This window comes from Rhopilema esculentum, chromosome 8, assembly GCF_057945365.1.
Source record: "Rhopilema esculentum isolate cy_ngs chromosome 8, ASM5794536v1, whole genome shotgun sequence".
NCBI lineage: Eukaryota > Metazoa > Cnidaria > Scyphozoa > Rhizostomeae > Rhizostomatidae > Rhopilema > Rhopilema esculentum.
Genome location: NC_142822.1, coordinates 10,347,737 through 10,368,427, shown reverse-complemented (window position 1 = coordinate 10,368,427; position 20,691 = coordinate 10,347,737). Strand labels below are relative to the sequence as shown.

General features: G+C 36.0%; 2 protein-coding genes across 2 annotated transcripts in view; one reads left to right on the top strand and one right to left on the bottom strand.

The window, feature by feature from the left end:
* Nucleotides 1–1,515: 1,515 nt before the first annotated feature.
* Nucleotides 1,516–15,554, bottom strand: LOC135694501 (uncharacterized). The gene is made up of 3 exons (XM_065213275.2): nucleotides 15,402–15,554; nucleotides 11,013–11,635; nucleotides 1,516–2,661 (listed from the first exon to the last, which is right to left on the bottom strand). Exons 2-3 carry the CDS (start codon nucleotides 11,265–11,267, stop codon nucleotides 2,173–2,175), a joined length of 744 nt encoding a protein of 247 aa, XP_065069347.2. The 5' UTR covers nucleotides 11,268–11,635; nucleotides 15,402–15,554; the 3' UTR covers nucleotides 1,516–2,172.
* A 332-nt stretch (nucleotides 15,555–15,886) lies between these two features.
* LOC135694502 (proteasome assembly chaperone 3) overlaps nucleotides 15,887–20,691 on the top strand; it is a 7,660-nt gene continuing 2,855 nt past the window's right edge. Inside the window, exons 1-2 of the mRNA XM_065213276.2 lie at nucleotides 15,887–16,066; nucleotides 18,563–18,655. Of these exons, the coding sequence (XP_065069348.1) occupies nucleotides 15,923–16,066; nucleotides 18,563–18,655 (237 nt within the window). The 5' untranslated portion in view covers nucleotides 15,887–15,922. The remainder of the gene's footprint in view (nucleotides 16,067–18,562; nucleotides 18,656–20,691) is intronic.

Here is a 20,691-nt window from a genome sequence, read left to right as displayed (position 1 = left end):
GTTTGGTTACGTGCACAAATTAGTTGCTGACAATGGAAAACAGTTCATTTCAGACGAATTCAAACAGTACCTCAAACAACATGGGATAAAGCTAAGGAATGTGACACCGTATTCACCATGGGTCAACGGTGAAGTTGAAAGATTCAACAGATCACTCAAAAAGGCAAATCAATGTGCACACGCAGAAGGAAAAGATTGGAGAGAAGAGCTGAACAAGTTTCTACTTCTCTACAGAACAACCCCACATGCAACAACAGGACAGTGCCCAGCTACAGTATTTTTTGGACGTGGTATCAAGAATGACATACCAGAATATGCAAAGGATGAATCACAAGACACAGAATTAGATAGGAAAGACAGAGAAAAGAAAGGAAAAATGAAAAATTACACAGACATCAAAAGGAATGCAAAAGACAGTGAAATTCAGGAACAAGACACAGTGCTAGTAAAGAATCTCTGGAAAAATGACAAATTATCTCCAAATTGGTTAAATGAGAAATTCAAAGTCATCAAGATCTACAGGAAAAGTGCTTTACTAGAGAATGAAAGAGGAAACAAATTTTACAGGAACAAAGCTCATCTCAAGAAATACAATGAGATTGAATCAAACAGACAAGCAGTACCTCAAAAGGAGAACACACACAACACAGATGAAGAGGAAGACATCTTAGCAGAGGAACTCTTAATTGACAATGCGCAAAATGTCGCAAGGCCAACGCGTTCCGAGCGCAGACCGAATAGAGCAATCACTAATGCTAATGACGCCAATAACACTCCACACTTAAATGAAAACAATAATTCTAGTTTGCATGAAAGTGATAATGCTGACATGCATCAAAATAGTGAAAATAGGTTTAAGGAAGGAATTGTTGAGGATCATTGGAATAAACAAAGCAATGAAGACATACAAGAAGATATTGGCAACAGAACACCAGTTTTTGTACCAGATTCTGTTCCAACAGCCATTCAAGAACAAGTACAAGTGAAGAAATTTCCAAAAAGAAGGAGTCGTAAGAAGAAAAACTGAATAAAAAGGACAGACAGGAGGTTGTATATATTTATATTGATTGACTTTGCACAAGTTGATTGAGCAACACATTGGAGTTCTACTAGTTATGTTCATTATAATCAAGAAGCTGGAACTTTGAAGATTATATATTTGTTTTGTTGATGGATGAATATCACATATACTTTTGCTGACACTGAAGAACAATCATCTACGCTGAAGGACTAAAGCTGAAGAACATTGTTTATATTAATTGTTTGTTTGGTTACAATTACAAAACTCATATAGAAACCCTAGAGGACAATTTCAAGAAAAGGGAGAATGTAATGTATTAGGCATAAACCATTTTATATTAGCCTCGGATTGGAGTTGATAGAGGAGATTAGATCAGGGTCGGAGTGAAAGCATGGCGTCTTGTCTCGTGTGCTCTCTAGGTCTAGCGTTAGGTCGCAGCGGATCTTAGGCATCGCGCGCGCATACACAACAATAAGTAAAGTATATTTTCGACGTTATATCCGGATTTTATGACAGTTGCTTGTCAACAAAAGATTATAGAAACTTGACCCAGTAATAGCTTAGCACTGAGTTGAGTGATACAAAAAAGCTTTTATCTCCATGTGCATGGACGCGAAGAGATTAGAGAGATTTGCATACCCTAAACTTCACTGGAATTCAGTTATGGCATACACACGTTTTAAATTATAAAAACTAGTTTTATAAGCAACAAATCATAATAGCTCTTTTCAAGGTCAGGATGAACTTTCTAAAATACTTGTAATTATTTGAGCCTGATAACTGGAAATATCTAAAAATTTTCATCTAAAACATAATTAAAGCCATTTCGAATTTTAGGTCATGAAATTTTGTCGCCTAAAAAATATATTTACATACAGCTATAAAACCTGTTCGCTATACTACTTAAAAACTGTCCATGAATGTGCTTGATAGTAGAAGTCGGTAGATTGGAGATTTTATCTGATCTCCATGCGTCTATGACATATCTATTACCTTGTCTCGAGAATTTAAATCTCCATCGAAAATAAAGATATGCTTGGTAGCTGACACTGCCTCCATTCTATCTTGACAGGACTCACAAGGACATCGATCCTCCACTTAGACTCATCAACTGGTGATTGGGGATAAGAATTTAGTTACTATATCCCCAATCAAAGTGTTGATGTGGTCGCTGCAAGAAAGCAATCAAGCTCCAAAGTTTCAGTCCGAACGTCAATGCCACTATCCGAAGACCTCGTGTCCTGTTTATTTCTAAGGTACTCATCATCAATGTCATTTTCACTCATAATATACGATAAATCGCTTTGAATTGAAGACAAGCTAGGTAACGAAGATAAGCTGTCAATTGTAGATTTTCGACCACGCCCAATGTTATTCTTTTCAACGAACACTGATCCATCTGTAAATGTCGATTCATTGCTACCTATAAAGTTGTCGTTTTCGTCTTTGAGTGACAAAGGACACGAAGTAAGATCACTGCTTGATGCTCTAGCTATTAAACCTTCAACCTGTTTTTCAAAGAGTTCTGATTTGTACTCTTCCAACATCAAGTCCATACGATTCTGTTTGATTGCTTCAATTTGATTCTGTACTTCCATCATCTTTTCCATTAGCTGTACATTCAAATATGCTAGCTGCACCTAAAAAAAGTTTAACTGAATTTAAAAGGACAGTTATTCTAAGTGAATATGTACAAGTTTTCAATTGGTCTAAATTGGGTCATGGCCTCCTAATTTAGTAACATTCATGCTAAATTTATCACAGATAAAAAGGTCAATTTTATCACATATCAGAAAAATCATCATATATTTAAAAAATAATATTTCATTAAACATGCGTATTCTGTAACCTACGTATTCTTAGAATTACAAAAGAAGTACGACATAACTGCTTGGCCCATAAACCGCTGGTAAAGCTTGTGTCATCTTATTAGAAAAATACCCTGTCTGGCAAAGCGATTTCAAACTTTGTGACACAGATCTGTTATGTTATGTAAGGTCAAAAGGGGAGAACCAGAATTGTATATTATCAATATGCTGATGTGGTATTTAAAAGCCAGTGTAGAACAGCTCAATTCAGTCAAATAAGAAGATTCCTTGCTTTGTTACTGTTGATGAGCATATAAACAACTGTTTTTCTAAAGGACGGCTTCCTTGCAGATTACGTCATTCAAACCATGACCAATACAACACATTGCAAATCTAATCCATAATCAAATCCCCTGCTCTCTTTACAAATTTGAGCCACAGTATATACTTTCTAAATTTAGCAAAGACATTTCAGCTTTTCAGATTTACCAAACGACATAACAATCGATAGAAATATGTTTTTGTGCTCCCATTTTGCATACCATATCGGAGTCTTGTGGTTTTAATTCTCCGAGTGAACTGCAGTGAACCGAGTGAACATAAAAATAGCAAACCCTGGCTGATGCAACATGTTTCTGAAAAAATTGAGGCTCGAAAGCCGTTTTTGTCTTTTGTTCACATTTATACTAACTTGGTACAATTCAGTTAAATTCACTTAAAAAAAACAAATTTGTGTTTCTTAGAGATAAAAAACATTCAATGGCCTTGAAATGAATTTGATATTTTCAAAAATAACAGTTTGATTAAGAGTTTTCGTACTCATCGATAGATAATATTGCACTCAGTATAATCCAAAGGACCTTAAAACCAGCTGTTTCCGACTTTTGAAGAACCAGCTCAAGTTTTGTTCTCCGGCCTATATAAACAGCATCCAAAATGATAGTTTATATATTCAAACTAAAAAAACAAAGTCAACAATCTTAGACGGTTTGAAATCTTGATGCTCTGAGAAAGTAAAGTCTTTTTGTTTAGGTAGCTATTTCTATGCTTATAATAAGGGAAACATGTCTTTTGCGTTGAATTAAATGTTAAAGGCTCTTGCGCAACCGGCATGCTTCGCGACTATATTCTCAAGTGGGCCTAATATCGCACTGCATGAAAATTCCATATACTGTCCATTTCTCCTCACACAAAAACCGCATCACAGCAAAGCATGCCAGTTGCGCAAGAGTCTATATGTCTGGCTACTTCTTTGTTTCTTTAGGATTTTGCCCTGATCAAAATGAAGTGTTATTACCCATTTTAGTGCATCGAATTAACTGATCATAATCCAAATCGACTCCTAGATTGCACCTTTGTATATTCAAGAATTCATCAATGTTGTAGCAGATAACATACTGACACGGTCGTAAGACCTCGTGCCCTCCAACGGATTTAACAATCCTTCGTTTCCAATGAGCAATCCTCCCTGTTCCTGTTATTCCTAAACCATGGTGCCCCTCCAATAATTCTATCCTTCCTAAAGTATTGTGACAGCAATATTGGGGCAGAATCTGTGTGTTGATGCATGCATTACCAAGTGGATTTATTGCTGCCATTCTTACTTCAAATTAAAACAAACACAAGGTTTCGTTTCTTGTACAATAAATTCTTAGCCCTACTGCCCCTAATGTTGCTATTGTAACAAAACGTAGTTCTGATAGATTTTATATAAATGAAATTGTGATCTTTGCCATAGCTTTTTTGGAGAGAAATCAGCTGAGGCAAGTCTTTATTTATATACAGAGCAATACAATGGCCTATTGTTCTTTATAATGGAAGGTCGCAGGGGCTAGATGTTCAACTGCCCCGTAGTTAATATGTTAAAAAAGCCCTGAGTGAATTTTTAAAATTTAAAGTGTTTAACATTTAAAGTACGATTTGGTCAGCAGATTCATATATAGTAACTGTGCACTTTTCGGTTTCAATGTGCAGCTGTTCTCTTTATCGATTCTTTATCGATTCTTTATCGATTCTTTTTGCTGCTTGTTTGTGATTTTTCCTGTAATCAATACCGCTAGAAGATAACATAATATCTTTTGAGATACGCATCAACAAAGAAAGAGATTGATTATCCATAACTATTGCTGCTTGAGACATCCATTGTCTACTAATGACAAAATCAGCCCCCTTTAGACCCTTTCCTTTTTATCTGAAAAGAGCGGATTTCGTGACGTTATATTAATGGAATAATTGTATCTCCAATGAAACAACAACCATTTATAGTTTTTATCCATAAATCTCTCAATAAGATTCTCAAATCGTGTTAATGTAAAGGTATTTAATAGGAAATCAGATAACGGGAGCGAACGGCAAATCTCGTTATGAGATAAATGGAGGTTAGGTTGAAGGTCTATCGTGTTCTGCAATTCTCATCATCTTTCAGCAAAAGGAGGCCCCTGAAACCACAAAACGAGGTTACAATTGGAGATTCAATGTTAAGCCACTATAAACCTAGCGATTTCTACCTGTAATTAGTATCAATGTTGTAGAAATGTCAGCACACGTTGAAGTTGAATGCAAAGATCCCTGCTTTGTTGTTGATGTTAATGCATTCTGTTCTTTTAATTGTTAAATAATACTTGTTACCAGTGGCGAAGCTAACCATAAATGGCTGGTCGTCCTGCTGTATGGACAGGGCCACGTCCCAAGTCAATAGGTAACGCCCATGAAAAATTTATTTTATTTATGAATATTTCTCTAAATTCATTAAAAAGCCAGTTAAAATTTCAGCCAAAAAATATAGGGGATGCATAAAATAAAATTTTTTTTACAAATTTTTCTATTTTAGCCCTGCACCAAATTTCGCCCCTTTTAAAGAAACCTGTAGAACAAGAAAGTGTTTGGAAATTCATGTTCTTTGGATCACGCATGCTTCCAACCATGACCAACACTTTCTGCTTAAAGAGCATCTCATTTGGAAGAAAAATTCAGCCAGAAAAGTAAAGTCTGCTTTGTTTTTTAACTTGGTAGCCTCCAAAAAGTATTTGGGATATGCAAAAACGAGACACTGTATTTTGATGGGTGAACTTAACTTGTCTAGCACTGACATAGTAAGAAATTACCGAACGTTGAAGCTACACTGGGTGCTATGGGAAGGCAAAGGGGCCCATGACATTATATTTGGAGCATATGGCTTGTTCCGTTGAATGATATTATCAAAAGCAAAATAGGGTTCGATATATGATGTTAGGTATGTTCAGATCTGTAGAAGAGTCTCTTTCCCGTCTATAGCAAGAAAGCTCTCCCTTTTGTAGGAATAGTCAGTCCCTTTTTGGGTTACTTTAATTTCTCGTACCAACCCTCCGGATGTTTAATGGCAGAGCTTTCTGAGTGGTTGGTATATCCTAGTCTAGCGGCCGTTTTCTTTGCTTTTCTTGCCTCTCCGGGTTACTCACTCGGCGATCAAAGATCAAAAACCTGATTTTTGTTCCCACAAATTGGTTTAAAAACATGGGATTTAGCCTTTGTAGAAAGAGGTTTCTTTTCTATGTTCATTACGACATTAAAGTCTTATAAGATGTTGAAATCATAACCTTTACTTTGTCGACACATGAATATACTTATTGTGAAAATGTTTGTATCCAGCAACTAAAACTTTGCACCTAATGAAAGGACGCTTTCAAAGAAAACGTTTGTCCAAAAAGCTGGACTGTTCCTTTGGCTCACTATAAAATACATAGGGTGGGCTGACGTCATTTCAAAACACAAGGCAAATCTTGGTTTTATGGGATAACAAAGAATCCAATTTATTTATCAAATACTTGGAAGAGTGAATAGAAATCTTTCAAAGCAAGCCAAATTTGCTATCATAATATCTGTACTAGTGTTGTTCCGATATCTTAATCTCGTAAACCAGGCCTCAAACAGGATGTCTATTCGAAGAACCCATTTTAGTTGAATCAGTTGTTTTGAAAATGAGCCGATCGATTTTACTCTCTCTCTCGTAAAATTCTTCATTCATTGAGGAGTTTCCCCATTGATACAAATAACAGCCAGATAAAACTTGAAATATGACATATAAATTCGGTGAGAATATCGCATTGAAGATAAGCCATTTTACAAATTTATGTATTTGGCAAACTTCTTTATGGCTTTGCTGCCAACTGTTCAGTAATTGTCTTAATATTTACCCAATGTGCTGTAGCCCATGGTAAGACCCAAGCGTTTTGAAATATATAAGACCTTACTCTTTAAGTCACCTTGCAAATAATTGCATGTCTCTTGAATTGTGGCAACAGTTAACTCCCCAGTAAACAAACCCCTCTAATAAAGTCACACCAAACATTGTCTGCCGTAAAATCCTTGTCCATGCTCGATACTTTCAAGACGAATACCTTCCTGAATTGCTATTAAACATTAATTTAATACCTTGCAAATAGGGATACAGGCATTTTTCTATATTCTAGTTTTATCTCCTATCGCTTCCAAAAATGCTACTTTAGTTAATTCTAACAAGTACACCCTTTTTTTAAAAGCCTATAAGAATATAAAGGCTCAAATCGCCGAAATTTAAGAATAATTCAAGTGTAATGCAAGATTCAAGCTTCAACAACAATTGAATTTTTCGTTTATTTGAGTTTACACCTTGTGTCGCTTAAGAATAATTTAGAAATAATCTTAGGCTCAAATCTAAAGAATTTAAGAATATTAAGACTCAGCAAAAAATTAAATATTCTTATTAAAACAGTGTGTATCACTGCAGGTCAATTTGCAAAATTGAAATTGAGACCGTTATGCCACGAGCAGCCACTGTTATTTCTTTGCTGTCAAATATTTGGAAACCATTTGTCCAAACATATCCTCTGAAAGACAATCCTTGGTATCTGGAAGCGAACACCTGTGCCGTGTGAAAGAGCAATTATAATAACTCCAGGGTTACTCGTGACTCTTCCGTAAGGCCTGTGAAGTATTTTAACTCGGTGCCATTAACCTAGGACCTCCTGTTTTATTGACTTTGAGATTAGCCGTTTCAAAGACTTAAGTTACAATTTTTTAATTTGTCCAAAATAATTGTGATCTAAGGGGTTTTAATGAAATCTGAGGATAATTTTATGCTATTCTAAGTTAACTTTTTACACAAAGCAAAAGTGAGAGCAAGGGATTACAATTATTATTCTTTGCTTCATGTATATGGTTTGTTTATTTCTATCTACTGAAATCGTTGGATCTATTTTATAAAATGTTTAACGAGGGATGCTTCAAATTTTCTGTCACTGCCATTCCCAATTGCACGTGGAGCATTTGAATGTGAAGTGACAAGCGAAAAATAAAATTGAGACTAAAAAGGGCGTGTGCCCCAGCCCAAACTTTGTATTTCCCTAATGACACCCATCGTCTTGACCCCCTTCTATTTATATCAAGTAACATTGAATAATATTTACTATATATTAAATCGATGGGGTGGAATGTTTCACAAATCAGCAACCATTTTTATGCTGCAGTGAACATAACAGGGCATTGCAGATCAATAAATTAGGCACATAGGTGACTTGATGCAGAAAAAGTAAGCCGGTGAGCATGGTTTTATCAAGAGGTTTGAGGGCACCGGTCCATCCTCACAAGATCTTAAACGTTGCTCCAGAAGCCCTACGGCAACAAAAAACAACCTATTGGCATATTTATACCTATCCAAAGATTTACAAATTTCATTAATTAACACAATTTCATTATGAGTGGGAAGAATCTTATCTGTTTTTCATTTTGGTGAAAAACAATTTTTGTTGATTACGAGGAATGATGCCTAAAGGCAAATGCCGCAAGATGGAGGCTCAACACGTGTTATTTAGAGGCTTTAGTTAGCTTGTTGCAGACTTCAGTTTGAAGCTAATCCTCTTGCATTGGACGCCAAACAGAGAATTTCGATAAAAATTTATATGGAAATGTAACTTGTTTTGGCGTAAGGAAGCAAAACATCAAAGTTTTTATATTTTAAAATCGATAAAATTATTGCTTAGGCAATCGAGTTATTGTTGCTATGCAGACGAGATTTCAAGTGGTTGCTGTTGCAACAATAAAAAACTTGCAACACATTGAAGTACAAACTGATCGTAATTATTGTGCTTTTTAAGGAATTTTCTTAAAAGGGGGCTTGCAAGCTTTTGAAAGAGCAAAACAGTATTGAGAATAAGGCTCAGAACAGACATGGTTTATTCTGGGATAATGGTATTAGAATAAATAGTGATAAAAATTTTGGCATCAATGCTGCAGTATGTATACATTGAGATCACAGGGTAAACAATGGATCGGGTAAACTCATCGACTTCAAATAAAACTGAATAAATTGATTGCCTGGCGTATTACCGACATGATTTCGGTGCTTTTTGCAAGTTTTGAAAACAGTACAGCAATGTCTTGTCTGACTTCTTCACGGCCTAGCCATACTAGCACGCATTCAGGCTTAAGGGTGGTTATAGCTGTTTCAGTGGTTTGTGCCATTGGTGATAAGTAATTGAGGCTTCTTAAAATAATGTTTCGACTCATGTGATGCAACTGGAATGATATCATTGAAAGTGCTATGAGATTGCCCTAAAAAGGCTGTTGTACTGGGTTTTCTCTCAAGAAAAGCTTCTGTCAGTATCAGAACAACACTTGATTGATCATGCCATTTCAAAGTCTGATTAACTGGGTATATCTAATTGATGTAGAACAACCTAGAATGGCCGTAAGGTTTGCTGGCTACCCATCGCCGCTAATCCATTGCTCGGACAGGGCAGGAAACCTCTCCCTCGCCATGTTATGACTATAGAAATCTCAATTGGAACACATGTTAACACAACCGGTTTTTTCATTGGGTACAAATTTCATTATATGAAACCAATATCATATCAAACATTGGCTCATATTCTTTTCGCTTGAAAAAAATTCCTAACAAGCATACCATTGCAACTTGTATTTCAATGCAGTAATACCATTGAGAAGGTATTGCAAATTCTTGAGAGTTTTTGGGTGACAAAGCTAGCAATGGAAACGGAAGGCTCAAACGAACTTGGTCATGTGAAGAGGATGCTGCCTATATGTGGTCAATTACGCAGCAAAAATTCAACAATTATGGGTTTTTTGATTTAATGTTTTGAGGTTGCCTCTATTGAGTGAGAGACTATATATAGTTGTTTGTTGCTTTGGTTACAAGAAAAATGACAAAAATAGTTGTACACTCCAAGTCAATTTCCTAATGGTTGTTTTGTATATAGTCAAGTTTGAAAACAATTTTGTTATGACTATTTCGAAGCAGTGTGATACGGTGTCAAAATACTTTCTCATTCATTCCTTCGTAAACAAACTTTGCTCGGATTCCTTTTTTGAAAGTCTTAAAATGTTTATAAGGACGAAGATATCAATTAAATATCAAATCAATTACTTGCAACATCATAAGCTTAGCAAGGAAGGCTGTGGCTGAGGGATTTTTGATTGAAATAGACAGTGACTTCAAAATTGATCTAATTTGAACGAAAAGAGAATTCGTTGCAAATTATATTTGATTTTCTCTGCAATATCCTTTAGTTTATTAAGAAACATCTGCAAACATACAAAATTCTTCAGTTTACTGTTGTTATTTTTTTAAAGCGAACAAACATTTGTCAATTATACAAGTAAATCAGCTAAAACTTGTTTTTTCATCGGTTTGTATACTCAGCCAGAATTTTCAGTAAGTTAAAGTCTTGAAAATCATTGAAGTTTTAGTTAAATTTGCAAATTTGTTTTGTTCCACGCTAGCGCCATAAATCAACGGTGCAGGCGTTGCAAAGAGTTGATTACTCTGGACAAAGTATCCAACGATTTACAAAGATTAGCACAGCTTTACTGCGAACAGTGGAAACATTTATCGTGGCGTATTGACCGATAATGGCAGTGATCAAGTCAAGCTTAGCAAGATCAAAAACACTCCCAAACGTCACGGAAAGATCCCTCTCTAATCCATTTTCTAATTTCATATGCTTGAGCTTGCATCCTATCAAGAGCTTTGTGATATCAACCATGTTGAATGCAATTTACAACCGTATTGCCGCGTTTCTCCGTGGCTAAAGGGTATTATTGTCCAATCACACCTATCAACTTTGATTTCCAAAGCCGGTTTATAAATCAACAAGAACTGCCTGTAATTATTAAGAAATTAGAAAATGAAAAGTGAAAGTTTTACTTACCATTTCGTTTTTCAGTGTTTTCAATGCGTTATTCATTCTTGCATAACAAGTGGTAGAAACTCCCCTTTCAGTTATAATCCCTGTATCTTTCATTTTGTGAGCAGGACCACGCGTATCACTAGAAATCGAGCAGTGTTCTGTTTGGTCTTTCTTAACTTTTAATTTCCTCCATTCATCGACGCTAAAATTCATCTCTGACTGTCTTGGTATAGCTGGCTCGCATCTAACATTGACAGTGCATTTCATCTTTATCATCCACTTGGTTGGATGTGCATCAAAGGTAGAGATGCCGAGTACAGACTATTTCCACACCGAGAGTATTGGCGATTCCCTCTCGCTTGTACTTCAGGCTGACAGTCTTGCACACAATAATCCCACATCCAGTATTAACTGTAGCAACAACTTTCCTTATCAGCAGCGATTTAATCTTTCGAAAGCCCGTAAAAAGACCTCTTTGTACACAGACGTGCCCATATCGCTAACGGTCTGTCAGTCAAGTGGCTATCGTAATCCACTGTAGCATTCCCAAGATTCTTTGCCCATTGTTTCATCACGTGTGTTGTGTCCTTGAAATCGATGTTTCTGTTATATTAACGAACAACGAAGCAAGCGAGTTCTCAAAGCTGAAAACAAACAGGACTAAAGTATATTTGTGATACACTTAGACTGGGCCAAAGGGGCCGGATAATTTTTCAGCGGAAAAGATATAGGTCTCTGCTCTGCACAAATAAGGTGTAGGGGGTGCAGGCTCCAAATCTTTTTTACCCGTAGTTCGAAAGGTCTCGAAGAGGAAAATACGGAGGAGCCTTGCGGGGAACGAGTGATTTATAAACAAAATCATATATTATTTTGGAGGCCAATTCATTGTCAAAGATATTATCTCGAATCTTCTTCTGAGCTTGTGCTTTTATCTGCTATTCCTTAGAGTTAACTGCTACAAATCTGCCATCGAACAACAATTGAATGCTCCTTTAACGAGCAATGAAATGAAGAGGGAGCCTTGTGGGAGCTCAACATAAATCAACTCGAAGAAATATTATTCATTAACGTCTATTTGCATATGGTCCAATATCGACTGAATATGTAGAGAAATCAAAGCTAGAGACTGATTAATTCAAGATGGGTGGCAACTCTGCTCTATAACAGTTAAAATATTTTGAACCATCTTTTTTTAATGACTGCCACTCCGAAACGGTGGTATCAAATTTTAAACCTGTCAGGGCCTGTTTACCTGCAGGTTGGTTCAAATCATAGCAGATTTAAATCAAAACTTTATCCCACAGGGGTTGCGGGTGGGGGTTGGGGGTGTTGAATTTGTTTAGTTGGTCACCCTATGTACAAGCGCCTACGTAAGGGCCTTCTTATTTTTCTGTATAGGGTGTTATCTTTAAAGTTGTTAAAGAGAGTTGTCGCCTGAAATCATCGCGAACGAACGCATTATCACAACGAAACACTGTATTTCATTTATTCATTCACAAATCATCACAGTCTAAAATGTAACTGTTTGTTTTATTATCATCGTCTTCTGGCAATCTTTTAGTCATTATAGCTGGACTTAATATTTACAATTGTCGTAAGTGTTGGAAACTAAGGACGCAGGACCTTCCGTGTATCCTTACAAGGATGCTCAGCCAACTACCCAACAGGGGGTGAGGGTTGGGGGTGAGGGTTGGGGGTGAGGGTTGGGGTGAGGGTTGGGGGTGAGGGTTGGGGGTGAGGGTTGGGGGTGAGGGTTGGGGGTGAGGGTTGGGGGTGAGGGTTGGGGGTAAGGGTTGGAGTTGAGGGTTGGGGGTTGAGGGTGTAAATATGCTATGAACCGACTGCAGCGTGAACATTCTTTTGACCGACTAAGGGTATTTAGAATATTTGTGCTTATTCAGAGTGATCTAAGATCTTTAACAATTATGCCGTCAAGTATACAATAGAAACTCCATAAAAAGACAAGATGAACATGACAAAGATTTTATGGCTGGATCTCACCTCCCACCCCATAGGCTGGAAAGTGGGACAATTCATGGGGGGGGGGGGGTTGGGGTTGTGCGGTATTTGCCTTTTTCTCGGTCGGTAATTCGGTAATCTTCCTCAAATTGGGCAGTAATTCGGTAATGAGAAAAATCGGTGGTGAACGGAATTCGTGAATTGGCCAGTTCTGGATTAAACAATGTAGCAGTTTAATTAGAAATGCGGGCGAAATGCTAGTGGCGATATCTTGTTGTATCCGTGTTGTAATCTTCGTGATTTTTAGCCGATAAATCCAAATTTTTTTATCCTTTCCTTTTAAAATGGCGTTACCCCTGGTTGAAAAATTCTCAAGTTGCGACGGCAAATGTGAATGATTTAATTTCAAAATTTTTATAATTACTTTTTTCTTGTTCGTTTTTCTCACAATCTAAATGGCTAATATATAAACAGATTCGCTGGAGCCAGCTATAGAGACCCATTTCTCGATTTGCCCATATGTCATATACAACTATAATGTATACCACGTGAACTCAATTTCAGGTGGGACACTTAGAAGGGCTCCCCCATTCTTTTCAATGGCAATTTTTTATTTGAAATATCTACTGTGTAAGAATGGGTCACGTTTTTTCATTTTTGCTTTCGAAATTAGTAAAGTATCAATAAAACACATCCGCGTCGAGCTTTTGTAATACAGAAAGGTTGTGGTTGTTTCCTTGTATATGTATATGAAGAAATGCCGAATGAGAACTTTGTTATATAGGATTTGCTCCAAACTGAGCCATAACCCCCTTTTCCACACTGTGGTGCTGCTGCTATCTGCTTCTGTTGTATATAAAGCATAGCAGAACATCACTTTTTGATTTTCAGCTATTGAACGTTTAAAGCGTTCCAATTGCCTAAAGTAGAAACTTAAAAATCTATTTCTAGTTTAAAATTGGAAATAAATTTAGGTTGTTTCATTTTCTATAAACTCTGGAGTCCAAAGTTTGCTTCCAAAAATCGTGTTACGTCATGAATGAAAGAAGTAAATTTTTGCGTTCCACAGGGATCTTTTCTTGGAATTCTCATAATAGTAATTTATATCAACCAGTTTCCATTTGGTCTAAAAAGCTGGCAGTTAAACAGGATCTCTTCTTCTTTAAAGGATATCAACGACTCGAACAGGACGCTAAGTAAGTGCTTTTTTCTTTTAGAAAAATCTTCAGACTTTATTCTGTCCAGTCTACACAAAACCCATCCGATTATGTCTGGGCATATCGACGTGGTCCTTTTCCTTTAGCTAGATCGTATTGGCCCCATTAAATTACACTTTCTGCAAAGTACAGTAGAAGATAAAAGTATTTTCGATTGTAGGTTTTATAGCTAAATCAACTTAAAAGGGCTGTATTCCCATTGACCTTTACTGTTCTGTTTCGCAACCGAAAAAAATACTAATCTTCAAAGCACTAAAAGAAAAACTAGTATCCATCAAGAAGACTCTAAAAGGGTAAATAGTAAGAGTGAAAAGTCAGCCAAATATGACGAAATTTTCAGAATTTATATCAGAAAGATTGATAAAAAAGGGTCCTGCACAAGCTTCATATTTCGTGGGCACATGAGTTTTGGATATATGATAAACTTTTCGCTGATATATGGGCATATATTACATGCTTGAAACTTGACAATTTCCCCAGAAATTGCTCGAAACTTGAATGAAGTTCAAACTGCAATGTATTCGGTAATTTTCATTTTGAGAACTCGGCATTGCGGCAACATCAAAATATTCTTGCGATATTACGGCAATAGGGAAATTTTCTTGCGGAAAGACGGTATTTGTTACCCCCCAAAGACCCAGCCATTCAGCGCATGTTAACCGGGCCTAATGTAAGAGATTTCAACCCGTGTTTGATTTCAAGTTGGTTAGTGATTAAAAGATTCTATTCTGCTTACATCATAGTATCTCAACACGTGCTTAACTCAAGACCGTATCACAACCTATATTGAAGTATTAATCCTAGCTGAAGTTTAACCGTCATGTGTGTGACCGTCATTAAATTTGTTGAGGTGAAGAGGTGCAATGTGGGACATCTTTAGATTATTGGAGTTTGAGATCATAGGCAATGGAAATACAGTGCGATCTGAACTCAACCCGTTTTGAACTTTGCCATGCAAACCTAAAGTAAAATGAGCAATTGCTGAACTCGACACAGATCTCAATCTTGAATTTTGCCTGATTGAATGTGAGATTTACTTACATCCGAGGCATATACGTCTTTATCTAAATGGTTTTTGGCTATCTGAACAGTATGTTTTTGCAGATATCATCATTAATTGGATAATATTCGCCACTAGAAAGCTCTAGAAACAACCTATGTCGAAAATCGTTTCACTTTATAACAGCATATGAGACAGATGAGAGAGAACAAAAACATTTTCCACATAACTTACCTGCATTTATGAAAATCTCTTGAATATCCCACACCTGGCATGAATATCAGAATGAAACATTCATCTGTTTTGAAAAATGTGCATTCTTGAAAGTCTGGGTTACTGGTTTGTTCTTTCACTGTTGCTTTGCTGAAATCTTAAATGCTACATCATTTGCAATATTCATGTATGTAGCAAACAACATCAGAATTTCCCAGGGTTTCTCCTTTTGGGAGAAAATCATTATGTCAAAAATTAGATATTAAGAGTATTGCTTTGTCAAACATTCGCTATAATCCCCTTTAGGTTTAATAGAAGAAGAAGTTTAAGCTAGCGCATAAATTTCAAAGCACATGGATTAGAAATTGTCATAAATCAAAATACAAGCTAGATTTATGTGTCAGAGATCTGTTGATTTATCCGATCAGTTCTTTTGCTTCTTTAAAACTGTCTTCGAATCAAAACTTGCTAGTTATTTTTCGTAAGCCTTACGAAATCCATAAGAGGCTGGTTGAAAAAGAGGCCTTCACAAGGAGGACAACATGGCTTCTAGTGAAGGGGAAATAAAAGTCAATTCGAGCAAATCAAGCGATGTTGTAAATGGAAATAGCACTGATGTAGTTTGTTACAACTTTACAAATAGAATATTTATTCTTCTTACACAATTTCAACGACCAGGAACAATGGTAATTGAAGTTTTTGGTATCTTAGTTTCTTTTACGCCATGCCCGCTTCTTGCTGAATTCATGAAACCGGTAGGGTAGGGAAACATGCATGCATACACTCCTCTAACAAACGTATTGCACCATCTCGTTCAAATGGTGCCACATTTGCCAACGATTCAACCATACCGAACTGTTGAATGCATGATTTGGGTGAAATAGGCGTACTTTATAGCAAAATTTGGCGGGAATTTCTTTCAAGATCTCTCTCTCTCTAACGACATAGTTGAATCACAGTTAGAATTGTATCAATTTTTGCACAAACGTTTTTGTTTTAGAAATAAAGACCACACCTAAAGGAGAAAAAATATCAAATGAAAGGTGGCTGTCGCTATTAAAAGTTGTTTAATTTTTGAAAAAACTAGATTGTTACACAAAACGATTGTTACAATCAAAAAATTTTTTTCGAGAGTATTCAGTTGCAAAAGAAGCCAGTAACTGAACTTGATGTTAGAGCAGATAGAACTTGTCTGTTTCACTTCACAGCATTTACATCTAGGGGCTCTAAATCTAGGTTGGAATCCATGTGAAAATCATGCCGGACATATGCCAATAAACAATAGAAAGACAATGGGATATTGTTAGTATATGCTGGATATCTTCGGCGTAAACTACATGGATTCCAAAATGGCTCTAAATGACATAAAACTTGACGCTGAGCAAGGTTTTTCTGCTCAAAATCCTTCCAGACAAATTGTAATGAGTTTCTTACACAAATACAAAATGAAATGTTACTTGAGTAAAAGAAAACCAAGATTTATTTCCAAACAAATGAATTCCAGTTTTCCCATAGTGTCCATCAAGTCCAGATTTTAACATAGTTGAAAATATTTGGCTTTGTATCAAAAAATTTACCAACCATGGTTCAAATGGTTCTTTAAAGAATCATTAATTAGAATAATTCTTCAGGCTCGACATGAGATTTCACAAGGAAGCACTGCCCAGTTATATGCAACTTATGATAAGTCATGCAACTATATGCAACTTAGAGTCATGATAAAATGGATTGGGTATACCCTAAGTGCCAAAATCCGCTGAGTCATGATTTTCATGAATGCCATGCTATTGCTTGACCTGGAACTGGTCACATGAACTCACCTCGTACTGATTGACAAAACATTTTCCATCAATAGCAAGTTGTCAACAACGGATGCAAGTATCACATGAAACACCAGCGATCACGCCGAAACCAAATGACCTCCTATAGAGAGGGCCTATTTACCATGACTCAATGCCTTTAAGTATTCGCTCTAAGCAGATTAAAGTTTTCATTGGTGGCTGTTTTGCTTTCATGTGCCATTTCCTCTGCTCTCGAGTTGGTGCAATACTTTTATGAGGGGAGTGTACATACATTAATTATATTGTACATGTTATCTCAAGTCAGGTTATGAAATATTTGACGAAAATCCTTTCACTCAAAAGCCGCTTTGCACCGATCTGTAGCAAGGAAGAATAACCAGTATTTTAGCAAGTGTTAGATACAATTATGTCAGGTTGATTTGTGGTTTTCTGGATATCATCTTTTTCTTGATAAATCTCAGAATGCATAGTGGCTTGATAACATTTTGCCTAAGCCTAAATAGAAGGCACATCATTCAAAGCAACAGCTGTGACCTCTCATCCAGCGGAAGTAAGAAACAAAACATAATTTGAAAAGTTTAATGCCTTCCCTGCTCCTGTAAGGCTGAGACTTGCAGAGTCTCAGAAACCTGTTTTGGCAAATATTTTGAGTTAGTGCATGTCTTTTGAGGTGGAGATAGTGGGCGCTTAGTTAAGGGTGAGCACTTTTTGTCAATTAAAAAAACAATTAAACAAAAACATGTGGACCATTCATTTTTATTAACCATTCAAATTTTACAGCGAAATTGAAATAGCCTTGCGATTTATTACAATATCTCTTGCAAGAAATTCAAAAGCTCTTAAAACTCCAGGAGTTTTGATGGTAGCATGCAGGATCATTATTGAGTGTTGTTGCTTGCTAAAGGTTACTAAGGTGGTCCTTATCCAACTTGCCAGAATCCTGCACCATTGTAGCTTTTTGATGTGTCATTGTACAAGCTCATATTGATGTTTATTTTGTAATAGAGCTTGGAGTTTTTAAAGCAAAAGGCTGATGTAGGTCTGTTGATTGTGCCAACAACCAGAATGGGGGCGGTTTCTTCCACACTGAAGGCTTTTGAGTGAGTTGGAGATTATATGCTGTGATATACTTTGATATGCCGGAAATAGAAATACTTGCTCTATCTCTCACACCATTGCACCAGCCTAGCAGACACATCCTCTCTAGAAATTTTAGGCTTGACAAGCATGAATCCAACCCTAAATGCCTAGGTTGTTATTCTAGAAGGAATACCCTCTGACTTTACTTTACTGTATTTATTTGCTATACTGATATAATGGACAGCAAAATTAGCTATAATGAAAAAGTAAATTATATCAATTTGTATATTTATATTGTAGATTCATATTGAAAAACAAGATTCCTGCCAAGATGTCTATTCAAATCAAGATATAATTGACATATCCACTGATGTGTTGCTTGGTGTTGATGATGTAAGTTGTATTTCAGATTTTTTTATGAAATTGTGTTTTAATCATTTTTTCTTCTCTATAACACTAAAAAAATCCAAAACTCAAATTGATAATTGACATAACGACATAACATAAAAACATAACGTTATCAAGTTGTCTCCACACCCAACATTACAAATATCCCTATTCTTTTCAAAATACACTATGAATACACAATACAGCACAACACAGTACAAAATGCAAATTATGTATATATCATTGTGACAGTTCAGGACCATAGAATGCAAAAATAGCAGATATATAGCAGATATAGCAGACAATGATCAAAGATAATTCACTGAAATCGTTTAGTTTGATTAGTGTAGTTTTCTTCATTTCTTTAAAAGAAGTGACAAAATGGCATTTATGGAACAGAGGCTAATATCAATTGGTTAAGCAGTATGGTAAACATGAGCTCTTATTTCAGAAATAAATGATTCTCACACTAAAGTCCCAATTTGACCATGATATATATATCAGCTTCCTTTGAACAGGTATTTTGTAAAACCTTGAAGAAAGTCTCAGATTTGAAGCGAAAGTAGCCTGATAACCAAACCCCAATTTCAGGGTCTGACCTGATAAGCAAACCCTAATTAGGCTATAGAGAAAGTTTGAAATAGTACAATGGGAGAAGCAGAGGTGGAAAAATTTTTTTTCTTTCTGGGAACCTAAGAATCTGGCTCAAAACTTTCTGCAAGATTTAGGGGGTAGACAAATAAACTTTCTGTCTGTGCCTATATCTCTTAGTTGATGTATAAAAGAGGGCAAATTTAATTTTAAGAAGTATGATACTTCTCTTTTTAATGTTCAATTTGTTTTTATTTTAATGCCTAATTTGTTTTTTTCTCAAAGTATTTCTATAGAAGGTTAAATTGAATGCATAAAATTGTCAGGCAATCAACTTCTTAACATAATCAGTGTCATTTAACATCAGAGATCTTGACTATTGTTCCAAAACAGTCATTCTCAACATATTAGATATGCCTTTACTTAATGCATTAATGCACATAAGAAAGAAATCATTCTTAGCTAGAGTTGATTCATTCAATCAATCATGATGGAAAACCAAAATCAAAAGGAAAATCCATGCAATAATCTCCAAACATAGTTTCAGAAGAGTAAGGGGCAAAATCATTTGAATTGTATGGTGCATTTTATGACTTAGCCTAATCTTTTGACAAGTGAGAAGCAATATGTGGTTAAAATGGAGTCCTAGCATGCAACAGATTAATGTAACCAAGCATATTAACTTATGATCAATGCTTCTCACACCATGGTGCCAGAAATATTTTCTGTGAAAGTAGATTCCAGTCCCTATATTAATCTCAGTCTTAATCATGGTTTGTCTTAAAAGCTCAGCTGCTAAACAAATTCTGATCGTTGAGTGGCTGAGATTTCTGTGAGGTGGTGAATGTAAATAATGTGCACAAAGAATTTATTTCCAATGGAAAGAGACTAATTCCCACATTCCTTTGGCAGCTCAAATTTAGCTGCTCACAGACGCGTTAAAATAATATTTTCAACTAATTTGACTTAACATATGTCACCAAATTTTTATATTTACTTTAACACTTCAAAAAATTTCTGTGAAACTTTCTGCCAACATTTTCATCTAGAAACATTTCTGGGAACTATGTTCCCAGGTTCCGATACTTTTTCCACCTCTGGGGAGAAGTGTGCATAGGAGAGTTCTTGCTGAAAATAAAAACGAAACTTGAGGAAATTTATAAACAAGACATGATTTTACCACACTGCTTGCCTTTCAAATGATTGAAGCATCTGTTCTGAAAGATTTCCACAATCTATTACATTTCAAGGAGATTTGAAGAAATAACGATAAATTCTCTAGTGTAGACTAAGTGGCTCTGCCCATGCAGAGGCTGCCCCTACTTTTGTTCTGAATTGCAAAGGAGTTGCTTCATGAATCAAGTTCTACGCAAGTTGTGCTCAAATTTTGACATTTTAGGTGGAAGACCAAAATGCAATTTGACAATTGATTTATGAACACCTCGTTACCT